Below are 12,651 nucleotides of genomic sequence, written 5' to 3'. Positions count from 1 at the left end.
TTCCATTTGCCTAAATCAGTCATTTGTTTAGTTATTTAGTCATTTAACAAAAGTTCATTGAGCATGTACTTTGTGCCAGGAACTTTATAGGGCTGAAAACAAATACCTAACTCCTATGGAACTTATAGTTTAGTTTGGGGGGAGAGATAGTTAATAATTAAACAGTAGGGTAATTTCAAATAATGATAAGTGTTTAGAAGAAAATAGAATAATGCTTCATCTGGAATTATGAGGGAAATGTCTGAGGAGTTGACACTTTTTTGAGATTTGAATGGTGAGAAAAAACTGCTGTATGAAGATTAGAAAAGTGGGGGACTTCAAGCCACTAAAATTGTGGTAGGGTGATGAGCTTGATGTTTTCTAGGGACAGAAAAGATAAACAGGGTAACGTGAAGCTTAATGAGTAAGCAGATTGGTAGGCAGACCTGAGATGAATGTGGGAAACACTGTATTCCAGGAGGGTGAGCGGCGGCTGAAAAGAACCTGCTTCCTGGGATCGAAATATGTTATTACTGACTTTGTGGTTACTTGTGCACAGAGTTTGGGCAGGGAGCAATTTGTCCCATTTGCCAGCAATGAGGAGGACGTGCAGTAGATTGTTTTTTAAAATAATGATTCTAGTACTGAACTTTAAATAACCATATTATTAAAGTACATCATAAAGCATTATTCCTTATGACCCATTAGAAAAGTGATTGGAAGTATATTCATTAATAATACATTTCAGCTTGTGTTTAAAGGCACATTCTGGATGTGTGTAGCAGAGATACAAGTGGAAGGGCAGACAGAGATCAATTGGGAGTCTGTACGTACAGTGATTCAGTTGAGAGATGAAAGTCGTAGCAGTGAATACAGAGAGAATTAATTGCACTCTAAATATATATGTTGTTGCCCGGGCTGGTGTGGCTCAGTGGGTTGAGCACTGGCCTGCAGACCAAAGGGTCACCAGTTCGATTCCCAGTCAGGGCACATGCCTGGTTTGCAGGCCAGGTCCCCAGTAAGGGGCACATGAGAGGCAACCACACATTGTTGTTTCCCTCCCTTTCTTTCTCCCTCCCTTTCTTTCTAAAAATAAACAAAATCTTTTTAAAAATAAATATATATGTTGATTACTCTCCATGATACCAGTGTTCCAGACTTGTAGCATTTCTTCTGTAGGACAAAGGAGTAAACAAATGTCTTTTGCTGAGACAGTGGTAGTCAAGGTCAGAATTTTCCTGGGTTGCAGGAAAATTGCTCTTTTGATTGCTCATTTGATTCTGTCAAACAGTGAGTTCCCCAGGGTGCAGTCCTCCAAGATCAGTGTTTATGAACAGGATATAAGGATTAGCCTTCTCCAGGATCGGTACTCCTCTTGGTCTTAATGTAGAGGCCCTCACGCTGATCCTGCCTAATTCGGTCTTCATGGTGAATTTTCAGGGGCCCTTGAAGCCTTTGAAGGCTTCTTTGCTATGGTTAGGGTGTCGTCACAGGTGTCCCTCTGTAACCTGAAACAGAAGGACTCAGAGACCTGTGAGTGTAGTTCTGTTGGGCAGCATCTGAGCCCCAGTGGATGTGCTGTCGTAAGAGAACGCTTCTTGCCATGGCTCGGCCTCACTGTCCTATTAACATAAGGTTCTCTTGATTTGATTCGACTCGGAAGACAAATGAGTTTCAAAATACACAGGTCACACCTGCATCGGGCACCCTGCCAGTAATTGCTATTTCTTTTTTCCCTTCCTATTTTGTTTTTCAAAGATATTTAGCGTATGACATACGAAGAAACTAATTCAAATAGGTCTGTAGTTGGATGTGCTGTCTGTTACATATTTTGAAAGCTTCAGGTCAGAATACTATATATATTATCCACTACTTGTGGTGATTTGAATAATTTGATAAATGCAAGTTTTGTGAAGAGTGGCTTTCTTCATTGTGATTTTCAACCATTTGCTTTTCTCTTCAAAGGAAAGTTAAAGTCTGTTTTATGTGCTGTCATGATCCGATACTTGGGGTGTTGTAAACCTGTTCTTTCTGACATCACAGACATTAACGGCAGGAAGTGGATAGTGTATGCACGTGGAGGCCCTTTTCTGTAGTTGGAGGGTTTCAGCCAGTGACCGTGTTGTGGCTGAGAAGCATGACAGAGATGTCCTCCGTGTCACCTATACATCATTTGTGGTGCAAGAATGTTAAAAATTCTTTCATCTTCAGGTCTTAACTCTCATGGAGCTCAAGTGAAAGGATAGATACATCCTTTAAAATTGCTGCTGTTTTCCTTCAGTTGTTTCGGATGAGGAACAAAGAATAACATGTAATGAACCTTATTTCTTATATGCTTCTTAGGGAGATCATTGATTACAAATTTTTTCTGGATTTTTTTTTTTTAACTTCTAAGACCAGTATCAAAGCTTAATCAACAGAGTAAGGAAAATTTGGTGTCCACCAGGGTTTTGAAGAATCCCTTTTTAATATTTTTCTATTTTAAATAATTGACTTTTTATAGGACTGTCCTTCAATTTTGTGATCCTTGATCTGGTAGCCTTCCTAAATGAATGTCAAGTTTAAAAAACAAACCAACTCATTAGTCATAGTATTAATAGCTCTGGCGAGAAGTATGTAAGTTCTCTACTCCCATTCTTTTTTAAAAAGACTTTATTTATTTTTAGAGAGAGGGGAAGGGAGGGAGAGAGAGAAACATCGATGTGTGGTTGCCTGTCACGTACAAACATCTGCGTGGCCCCCACTGGGGACCTGGCCTGCAACCCAGGCATGTGCCCTGACTGGGAATCGAACTGGCGGCCCTTTGTTTTGTAGCCCATGCTCAATCCACTGTGCTACACCAGCCCGGGATCTATTTCCGTTCTTTGAGTAAGTTAGGTTGCTGATAGGTTTAATTTTTCTCCCACTAGATGCTTTTTTATTGTTTTAGAGTTGGATATAAAGTAGTTTGAAAGTTGTTGAAATTTATGTACATTTACTTACGTTTATAGTTTAATGAACAGCTAAAATCACCATGCTGCTTTTACTTGTCAGTACTGCTGTATGGCTAGTAAAACAAATAACCAATTTTACCACTTAACAATAGCTAACAGCCTAGTTTTAATTTTTAAAATATAAAATATTGGTTAGTAAAAAGTCACTGTGTTCTTCATCCACTAGTATGCAGGAAGGTAGGAATATCTAGTTTTACTTTAATTATTGACTAGGGGATAGAAGAGATACTAATATTACAAAATTCAGTGTGAAAACATTTGGCTATACACTCAGATTCAATACTGATTTTCTTTGAATTCCTTTTATTTTTGTCTTTCTTGTTAATAACTTTGCCTTTAACAAGATTATTCTTGGCTGGAGTGTTTTTTTGTACTGTTGAGAAAATGCCTACTTTTATATAGTAGCATAACATTTTTATAAGAAGATTAAATGCTAGTATTAATTACTGCAGATCTTTTATTATGTCATTCCTTTTAAACATAGTTGTGTCAGACTGGATTCGGTCTGGAGATAGAAAGCACACAGAGGGTTAAACAGGGTAAGTTGTATATACTGAATTATTAGACTCCGATAAAAGAGTAACCAAAATGTGACTGTATATGCTTCCCTGTGGCCAACAGACAAAGGTCACACTTAAAAGGAGCCCCTTTCCAAGGCTGGGTTTAGAACTTATTGGAGAAGGTCAAGTTCACCTCACTCCCCACTGGATTAGTAGGAAAATTTACTATTTTACCCTGATTAGAGGTGGTCTGTCGTCACCGGGCCATCAGGACAATGTGGAGTGCAGGCCACCGGTAACAGGTGTCATGGTGTGCAGAGGGAGTGGTAGCTCTGTGGGGAACCGTGGTCGGGCCACCCCTGTGGGTGTCTGTAGGAAATCAGGTTGCTGAAAGGGGCAAGGGGCCTTCAGTGTGCCTGCACAGTCAGGAGCCCCAGTCTCCTGCAGTGTCCTTTTAGCACCAGAACTGAGAAGGCTGAATGTGCTTGTCATGTGGAGGTGCTTAAAGAAATTGTAGCAGTGCATATATTGAAGGGTGACTTTGGAATTGAGTCATTAAATTGATAATGGGCACAATAATGTTCCTTTTTCCAGGATTTGTTTGTTGGTTTGTTTGTTTCTTTTTGGCCACATGGGTATGTAAAAACTTTTACTAATAACCTTTCTGTGCTTTTTATTGTATGTTTGTAATTGCTTTCCTTTCTTTAGCCCTGTTGACATTTTGAGTCAGTTAATTCTTGGTTGTGTGGAGCTGTCCTGTGCATTGTATGGTGTTTAGCAGCATCCCTGACCTGTACCGACTAGATGCTAGTAACATACATGTGTGTAACTGTGACAGCCAAAAGTGTCTTCAGACCTACTGGGGAGCAAACCCTTGTCTGCTGAAAAACCACTGCTTTAGCCCACGTGTTCTTTTCTTTTTCCCTGTTAAGAACAGTATAAGTCTTTCATTTTATAAAGTTTTTCTTGTGGTTTTTAACATGTTTTATTTTAAGAAAAGAGTATGTCTTAATGATAAACTTTTATTTTTAGAAGAGACATTAGAAACTATTTAATGCCTTGGTTTCATCTCTGAGTGAATTAGGGTAGACTTTTCAATTGATTTGTTTCTGAACACCAGCTATGTAGTTGCAGACCTAGGAATAGAATGCAGAACTTTTTTAAAAATATTTTATTTATTTATTTTTAGAGAGAGGGGAAGAGAGAGAGAGAACTATCAGTGTGTTTGCCTCTCACATGTCCCTGCACTGGGGACCTGGCCCACAACCCAGGCATGTGCCCTGACTGGGAACCAGCAGCCCTTTGTTTTGCAGGCCCGTGCTCAATCCACTGAGCTACACCAGCCAGAGCAGATCCCAGAAGTTCCAATAAAAAATTCAGTACATAATATTCTGTTACTCCTTCTTTGACCCAAGAGCATGTATTATGCATGCATTGTAGGTGGGTGCTAGAGGTCATTAATGAGGAGACAGTGAGTAAAAAACATTGAAAGAATAATTGATTCATATATGAAAGAACTGTGGTCAGAGGGGCTCCTCTTAACACTAGGATGCAGTTTTGTGGGTTCCAACTGTTGAAACGGTTGTGGACTTTGAATCAGAAGACCAAGAGTCTGGTCTTGGTTGTGTATTAAATTCATAACAACCTGGACCTTGGTTGCCATTTGTGAAATTTTACTAAACTAACTGGATTCTAAGTCAATCTCCTGTCCTACCGGTTTTAGTGTAGTACCAGCCTTCCCCCTGGCTGGAGTTGAGAATGAGAGTAGAGAAGGCCTAGAGCCTGCCACGGTCTCCTAGGACAGGGGTGTAAGAAGAAACAAACTGTGTTTTATAGGGTTTTGATGGCCTAAGGGGAATGGATAGATTGCCAGATAATTGAACTGAGGCAAATCTAGTATTGTAGTAGCGAATGTGCTTTAATACCAAACTGATCTGAAATTCTGGAGCTGTTAATATGCTGTACAGAGATTTGATTTGAGAGAAAAATAATTTATTTTGATATAGAATTATGGGTGAGTTAAGGAGTTAAACAGCAATGCAGAGAACAGGGAAAATGTTTATCCTTTATCAGATAAAGGATTTGTATTCAGAATACATAAGGAACTCTAATGATATACAACAATTAAAAAAGTTAAAAAGGAGACAAAAGATTTGATAGACACTGCTCCAAAGAAGATATAAAAATGGCCAGTAATGGAAAGAGGCTCCATATAATTAATCCTTAAGGAAATTAAATCAAAACCATAAGGAGATACCATGTAGCACCCACTAGGGATGACCGTAATAGAAGAGATGGACAATAACAAGTGTTGGCATGGATGTGAACAAATTGGAACATTTATACATTTCTGATGGGAATGTAAATTGGTGCTGTCTCTTTGAAAAACAGTTTGGCAGTTCCTCAAGACACAATTACCATATGGCAGTTAAACAGTTACCCTCTAACTCAGCAGGTCCACTCCTAGGTATATGTACAAGAAAATTGAAAATGTGCCTCCTCAGAAGAACTTGTGCAGAATGTTCATAGAAACCACCAAGCGGAAACAACCCAGATGTTCCATGAACTGATGAATGGGTAAAAAAAAGTGATATCTCCATACAATTACATATTATTTGTCCATAAAAACTAATGAAGTTCTGATACATTCTACAGCATGAGTGAACCTCGAAAACATAGTCTGAGGGCGGGGGGGACAGATGCAAAAGGCCACATATTGTATGATTCCATTTATAAGAAATTTCTGGAGTAGAGTTGAGATTAGTGATTTCCAGGGGATGGGGGAAGGGGAAAGGAAATAACAGTTAATTGGTACAGATTTCTTTTGAGGATGATGAAAATTTTCTGAAATTAGATGTTAGTAATGGTTGCTTGACTCTGAATATACTAAAAAAACACCCAGTTGTACACTTTCAAGGGATGAATTTTGTGGTATGTGAATTATATCTTAGTAAAGTGGGTTTTTTCCTGCTTCTAATTATTATGTGAACTTTTTTTGATTGTTGTTCAATTACAGTTGTCCCCATTTCCCCCCACTACCCTCCCCTGCTCTGCCCACTCCTACCTTCCACTTTCAGTCCTCCCCCACCCCCCATTTCTCCCGTCCCCCACTCCACCCCCCTTGCCTTTGAGTGAGCAAAGTAGAACCAGAGACACGGAAATACAGAACGAACTGACAGTAACCAGAGGGGAGGGGGAAGAGGAGTAAGGGGAAAGGAGAGGAAGGGTCCAATCAAGGAACAGGTATAAAGGACCCATGGACAAAGTAAAGTGGGTTTTTTGGGAAAAAATTGAACCTGAAAATTTAAAAATGGTATTGTTTAATAGTCAGTTCACATTTGCTTCAAATGATTTCCTATAATTTTGTCAGGTTTTTTTTCTGTTTCATGTTTACTGTGTTTGGTACTTTGACTTTGTTTCTTTAACCAAGTTCTGGTTAGAATTTAGGTCACTCGAAGCTGTTGCCTTTGTAGTTTAGACAGTAGGAGTGGAACAAAGGCTGTCAAGACGTCCACCGTCTGAAGTTTTTGATGTCTTTTGCCTCGATAACACATGTAGTCATAATCTGTTAGGGTTTATCTTACGAGAAAAAATGTTTATGTGAATTAGCTAGGAAGAAGAAACAATAATGTAAAAATAGTTTTTTCTATCTTGCTTTATATTTAGTCAAAGAATCATAAGCTTAAGAAAAGAATAGCATACAGCTGATGCCCTTTTAAAAACTTCTAAGAGGTAAATGTTTAACAGTTTTCATCTCTTCATGTGAAGTATTAAATGATAATGTTATTCATGTTTAATAATTTATCATTACAGACAGATTTGACCAGTTTTGGGCCATCAATCGGAAACTCATGGAATATCCTGCAGAAGAAAATGGATTTCGTTACATCCCTTTTAGAATATATCAGGTAGGAAGTAACATTTTTAACAGTAATGACTTATAAAAGCCTCAGGCATCTTACTTCTTAAAGCAGTCTAGTCCAAAACTCTTTTAAGTTTGCATAGTAACTGAATAGTATTTCTTAGGACTTTCCAGATTTCTTTCTATTGGAGGCAGTCAAATGAGTGACTGCTCTGAAATAGTTGAATCCTAATCAGTCGGTCCTCATCATTCACAGAGTCTGTATTTGCAGATTTCCCTGCTTGCTAAAATTCGTCTGTAACCCCGCAGCCAGCACGCAGCAGTGCTGTATGTCGTGACCTGGGCAGAAGGACAAAGAATTTGATTTGCCCAGTGCACACATTCTCAGCTTCGCTGTCGCCACCTTGTTTCTTCTCTCACACTGTGAACAAGTGACTCTACTCAGTGCTGCATTTTTCACGTTTTCTGCTTTTTGTTGGTGATGTTGATATTAAAAATAGCTCCCAGGCACAGTGCTGAAGTGCTGTCTTTACACAAAACACACATAAAACAGAGTTATATATTGATCAGTTGAAGGACATGTGACCAGAGCTTTGCAGTAACCCAGCCCCGTGTCTCCCCTGGGAGCAGGGGTACCTTGTTGCTAATGCAGTGTTTGTGGTGGCTGTGAGCAAGGACCACAGACCAGGAGAACCGAGAGTCTTCATTGTCCTGCAGTGGAGTAGGTGGTAGGTGCTTCTTACATCGAGCGCCCTTTCACGGGGCGCAGAAACTCCATGTTTCCGCAGAGTACGTTAAAACTCGTACATGTTTCTCATACAGCAAATAGTACGTATTTGTTGAATGAATGGTGTTGTAGAAAGCAAGTTACCTATTATGAAAATGAAGTTAAGAATAGGAATTGGAATATAATACCAAAAACATAAACTCTGTTCTAGCAGAACTTGCATTTGCACTCAGATAACGTCATGACTCGTCTTTGTAGCCGTTGTCAGTGTCCGACAGTCTGTATTCACAGTTGCTTTGATAGTTGTTTTTTAATTTTTTGTACAATTATCACGTAAAGGAAACAAATTGTCTAAATGAAAACAAGGAAACAAAAATCCCAGCATACTCAAAGAATGAGAAGTGTTTCTGACTTAAGCTTACTTTTCATTGATTTCATTAACATAATGACAGGTAGAGTACTTTTAGTTCACAGATTCATAAAGTGAGAAAAATGCCCAATGGAATAAGACCACATTATCTAATTAGTCACACTCCTCCTCTGCTTCCTTTTTTAATAGGAAAATAAAATTTAATTCCACAAGTCTTTGTTAAGCACAGTTATTACACAGTGGGTTCAAAAATACCATAGTTTCTTTATACTTTATCACATCTTGAAGAATCTGAGACATTTTACAAAAACAAAATGGCAATTCAGCATGAAATTACATAGGTTGTGAATAAGTGAAACCCTTAAATTTGTTAAAATGACCTGCAAATTTGACCTCTAGCTTTTTGTAATCTACTAGGTTGTCTGGGAAAACTAAACTTCTTGGGCGTTATATAGGAAACAAGTTTTGTTTAGCGGGGGTAGGGCAAAATCCTTTACACCTTACCTACAGTAAAAAAAAATAATAGTTTCCATAAAGCTGCTTCCTAATATCACTCAGTGATATCTAAAGATAATGCATCATAAGCCGTGGATCACCCGCAGTGTCATAAAACATTCAGTGAACTATTGGGATGGCTAAGACAGAAAAGATTCTTAGGTTATTTTATCGGAGAATGTGTCTAACAAATAAGAAGGAAAATAATCGGTGAGGCATGGCAGTTCAGAATTGGAATTAACCAGTAAAGGTTAAGCCAACAGAGGAGAGGTGTGCAGAGAACTGTTAGGGAAAGGAAGGGAAATTTGTTCTGCTCACACGGGAAAGTCTTCGTCTTCTCTGTATAGAGAAGGAGTAGAGCTCACTGCCAAGAAGAGGAGCCTAACAATTTTGGCAATTGTTCTGTTCCACAGGGGCCAAATAGAACAGTTCCTGTGTTTTCATTAAAAAAAAATCAGGAGAGACTGCAGGAAGCTTAGTTGTGCACTGAGTAAAGAATGGTCTCACATTAGATGATTATGTTCTCACCACCTAGGTGTTCCTTAAAAGAAGCTTTAGGGGAGTTTTTCCGAACTAGGTTCAGTAGTGATATGCTTTGGTTATTTCACAGAGAAAAGCCAAAATAGAGTCAGGTTTTAGGGACTAAGTATAGTATTTGTAGTGGGTAAGATTTTTCTTTTGTAGTCTGTAAGTCTTAAAGGAATTTCTTTACCATCACTGACATAAATAATGGTGATTAAAATATAGGTTAAAAACAACAGGTTATCATAGAATTTTAGAGTAGTCCTTAAGTTTTCTGGGTGGAATTCACATTTTTTTTAAGCCACAACCCTCTTTGACTCTGAGCTTAGAAGGGGTGGGTGGATGGGGACCAGTGGGGTTGACTTGGGTGGCTTGACTCTCTCCTCTCGGGCCCGTAATTGTAGCAGTGACTATTTATAGAAATTCTGAAACACAGTTTGAGAATTACTTCTCTGTCTAGGCCCGTACAGGTTTGGTGCTTTGCCTAAGTTAGATAGTTCTTGATCTACTTAGCACCCTGGCTGGATGCACTAATAGCCTCAACATGCTAGTAACATGTTTGAGGAAAGGTCAAATGTTTTTTAAAACATCTGTGTAGTAGGACTTAGCACAGGGTTTTGTCCACTGTAAGTGCTTCATGAGTACTTATTTAATTGAATCCTGGGGTATTGAAAGTTTCAAGGATCACATACTTTTGAAGATGAAAGAAGGCTTTATAGATCAAATAATTTAGAACTGGAAAAGGGAGCAGTTTCCTTGATTTTAGATGTATGCTGGTTTTAACAAGGGCAGTGCTGTTATGGCAGTTGAACGAAAAACACTTAACATTAACTAAAAAGATGGGAGAAGAGTAGGAGCAGGTAGAAAAGAGCTATTGGAAGGGTTGCTTAAGAAAACAATGCATGATCAAGATCACCGTTTTGCCTTATTCATTTAATTTTCACCTCTTTTTATTTCAGTGTCCTAGTTTGACATTTGTAACTACATGTAAACGTCACTGAGTTCAGAAAGTTGTCAATATTGGGAGACAGAAAGGATGAAGCAGTTACTCTGGGAAAGTTGTTTCCTAGAAGAGCGCGGAGCTGGGAGGAGGCCTCTCGGCTCTGCCGGGGCCTGACACCGACAGCTGTTTTCACAGGCGCAGTCTCACTAGGCCTCTGTGTCCTCATCTGTACGACCAAAGGGCGTGGCTGGGGGAGTTTGTACATCTGGTGGCAGTTGTTTTGAAAGAAGCTGTGTGACCAATTTATGTCATTTTATCAGTGATGCTCTTTTTAAAAAAACAACACATTTAATCTCCTGTTTCAGAGCAGATTCCTCGTTTGTACAAGAGTCCTTTCTATATGGCACAGACTCAAGTCCTTATGGTACTGTATGACTTTTACTGACTACTAAAAATGAAATTTATACTTTTCAGCCAGTTCATCTTTTTATCAAGGCAGAGTAATTGTTTTGTTTGTGCCGTGTGTCCAGGGTCTAAAAAGTGCCTGCCATGTAGTAGGCATTTGTGAATATTTGTTAATTCAGTAAATTATTCCTTAATAATTCATAGTTAGTTTGGGGCTATTCTTTTGTACCACGACCTCCATAGTAATGTGCTGTAATGAATTCTCAGAGTTTAGCAAAGTGTCTTATTTGTGGAGTAGTTGAATAAAGTACATCGCAGACATCCCCACAAGTTCTGGAACCAATCTGAGATGTATACCTCCCAGCACTTATATAGATGGTTGGGTTCTGGCATGTGTATTTAACTGCACTGGAGTTTCTATATGGTAAATACTTTAAGCTCCTATAGGAAAAGTGTGTTATACTGTTACTTAATATAGGGATTATTGTCAGAATAACAGTGCAGGTGTACAGAAAGGAGATCTTCTTTTTCACACTTACATTCTCTTCTGGGGAAAATTGTTAGCTGTGTCCATACCTCTTCCTGTGGTGTCACAACACAGAAGGATTTAGAGAGAGAGAATGTGAGAGGGGAGGGACAGAAAGAGAGAATGTGTATGAAAGAGAGAATGGTTTTTATAAAGTTCTATAATTACACAGAAAGTGGGAAGCTAGAGAATCCTCAGAATTTGCCTGGTGAAATGTGTCTGCCAGGTGGGGCCCACGTTCGTGCCGATTACTGCCTGATCTTCCCTGTATCGAGGTGAATGTGCATTTTTTTTCCAAATAGGAGACAGAGCCTAAGGTTTTCAACTGACTTACATAACTTTCTTGTTGGCTTTACCCATTTCTAGTTTGGTTCATACTTGAATTTGTTAAAATTTTACAAGTGAGATAGGTAAGTGAGTATAAAAATTTAGGAGCCTTAGTTTTTCCCAGCTGTTCATTGCCTGGCTTTTTCCATACCCTATTTTGTATTTTTAGTTCTTCGTGCTTGCCTAACCAAAGGAAGGTGGGCTCTGCTTTCCGTTTTCCTAATTATGTGATCTAACAGTGACACAGATTTCTGTTGCCTTCTCCTTCACAGCTGGTTTGTTTGTGTGGTTGCCATACTCCATTGATTTATATAGCTTTTACTTAGGCTGCATTTTGATTAACCTGTACCTTCTCTTTAACATGCTAGACATAAATCCCTGTACTATTTGAAACCTTAAGATAGTAAGATAAATTCAAATAAAGCCTGAAAATCCAGGTTTTAATAAGATAGATGAAGGTCATAATTTTGCTAAAGTAGTTATTTTTTTCTTTGCAGAATCCTAATAGAATTCCTCTGTAGCAAGGGGTGGAAAGGAAGGGCACTGAGCATGCTTGAGTTAAGCCCATTTTATCTTTTGAAGCCTCAAAAGGGCCTTATGATGCTATAAGCATCGTTATCTGATTTTATAGAAAGGAAACTGAAGCTGAGAGACTTTCAAGTCAATTCCTCAGTAGCACCCAGATGAAAAATGGAAGTGCTAGAATTGAGATCGAGGTGAGACTTTGCAAAATACGATTTTACTTTGAAAGCCACTTCGACCAAATAAAGTTGATAGAAACCTAGAAAATCTCCTAACTGGTGATATAGTTTAAAGGCCAACTTTTTAACAGACTGTTGGACAACTTTGGTTCTTTTTCATGTGCCCATGATAATTCAATTATCATGGGCTCAAAATGACTATAATCTAGTGACAGAGTTTTAGTGGTAAAAGTAAAATAAATTCAAAAGTAGTCTAGATACCCCTTACAGACCAAAATGTGTCATTTCTGTCATTTACATA

The 12,651-nt window shown here is 38.6% G+C and overlaps 1 protein-coding gene across 4 annotated transcripts in view; it reads left to right on the top strand.

Annotated features, from left to right (window-relative positions):
* The window catches only part of ATG5 (autophagy related 5), a 125,658-nt gene that overhangs the window by 56,414 nt on the left and 56,593 nt on the right, over nt 1–12,651 (top strand). For all 4 annotated transcript variants that reach the window (XM_037064963.1, XM_037064964.1, XM_037064965.1 and 1 more), the window contains one exon: nt 7,286–7,380. In XM_037064963.1, coding sequence (XP_036920858.1) covers nt 7,286–7,380 — 95 coding nt within the window. The remainder of the gene's footprint in view (nt 1–7,285; nt 7,381–12,651) is intronic.

Source organism: Sturnira hondurensis, unplaced genomic scaffold (assembly GCF_014824575.4).
Source record: "Sturnira hondurensis isolate 20B ecotype Veracruz unplaced genomic scaffold, ASM1482457v3 Scaffold0015596, whole genome shotgun sequence".
NCBI lineage: Eukaryota > Metazoa > Chordata > Mammalia > Chiroptera > Phyllostomidae > Sturnira > Sturnira hondurensis.
This window is presented reverse-complemented; position numbering and strand designations above follow the sequence as displayed.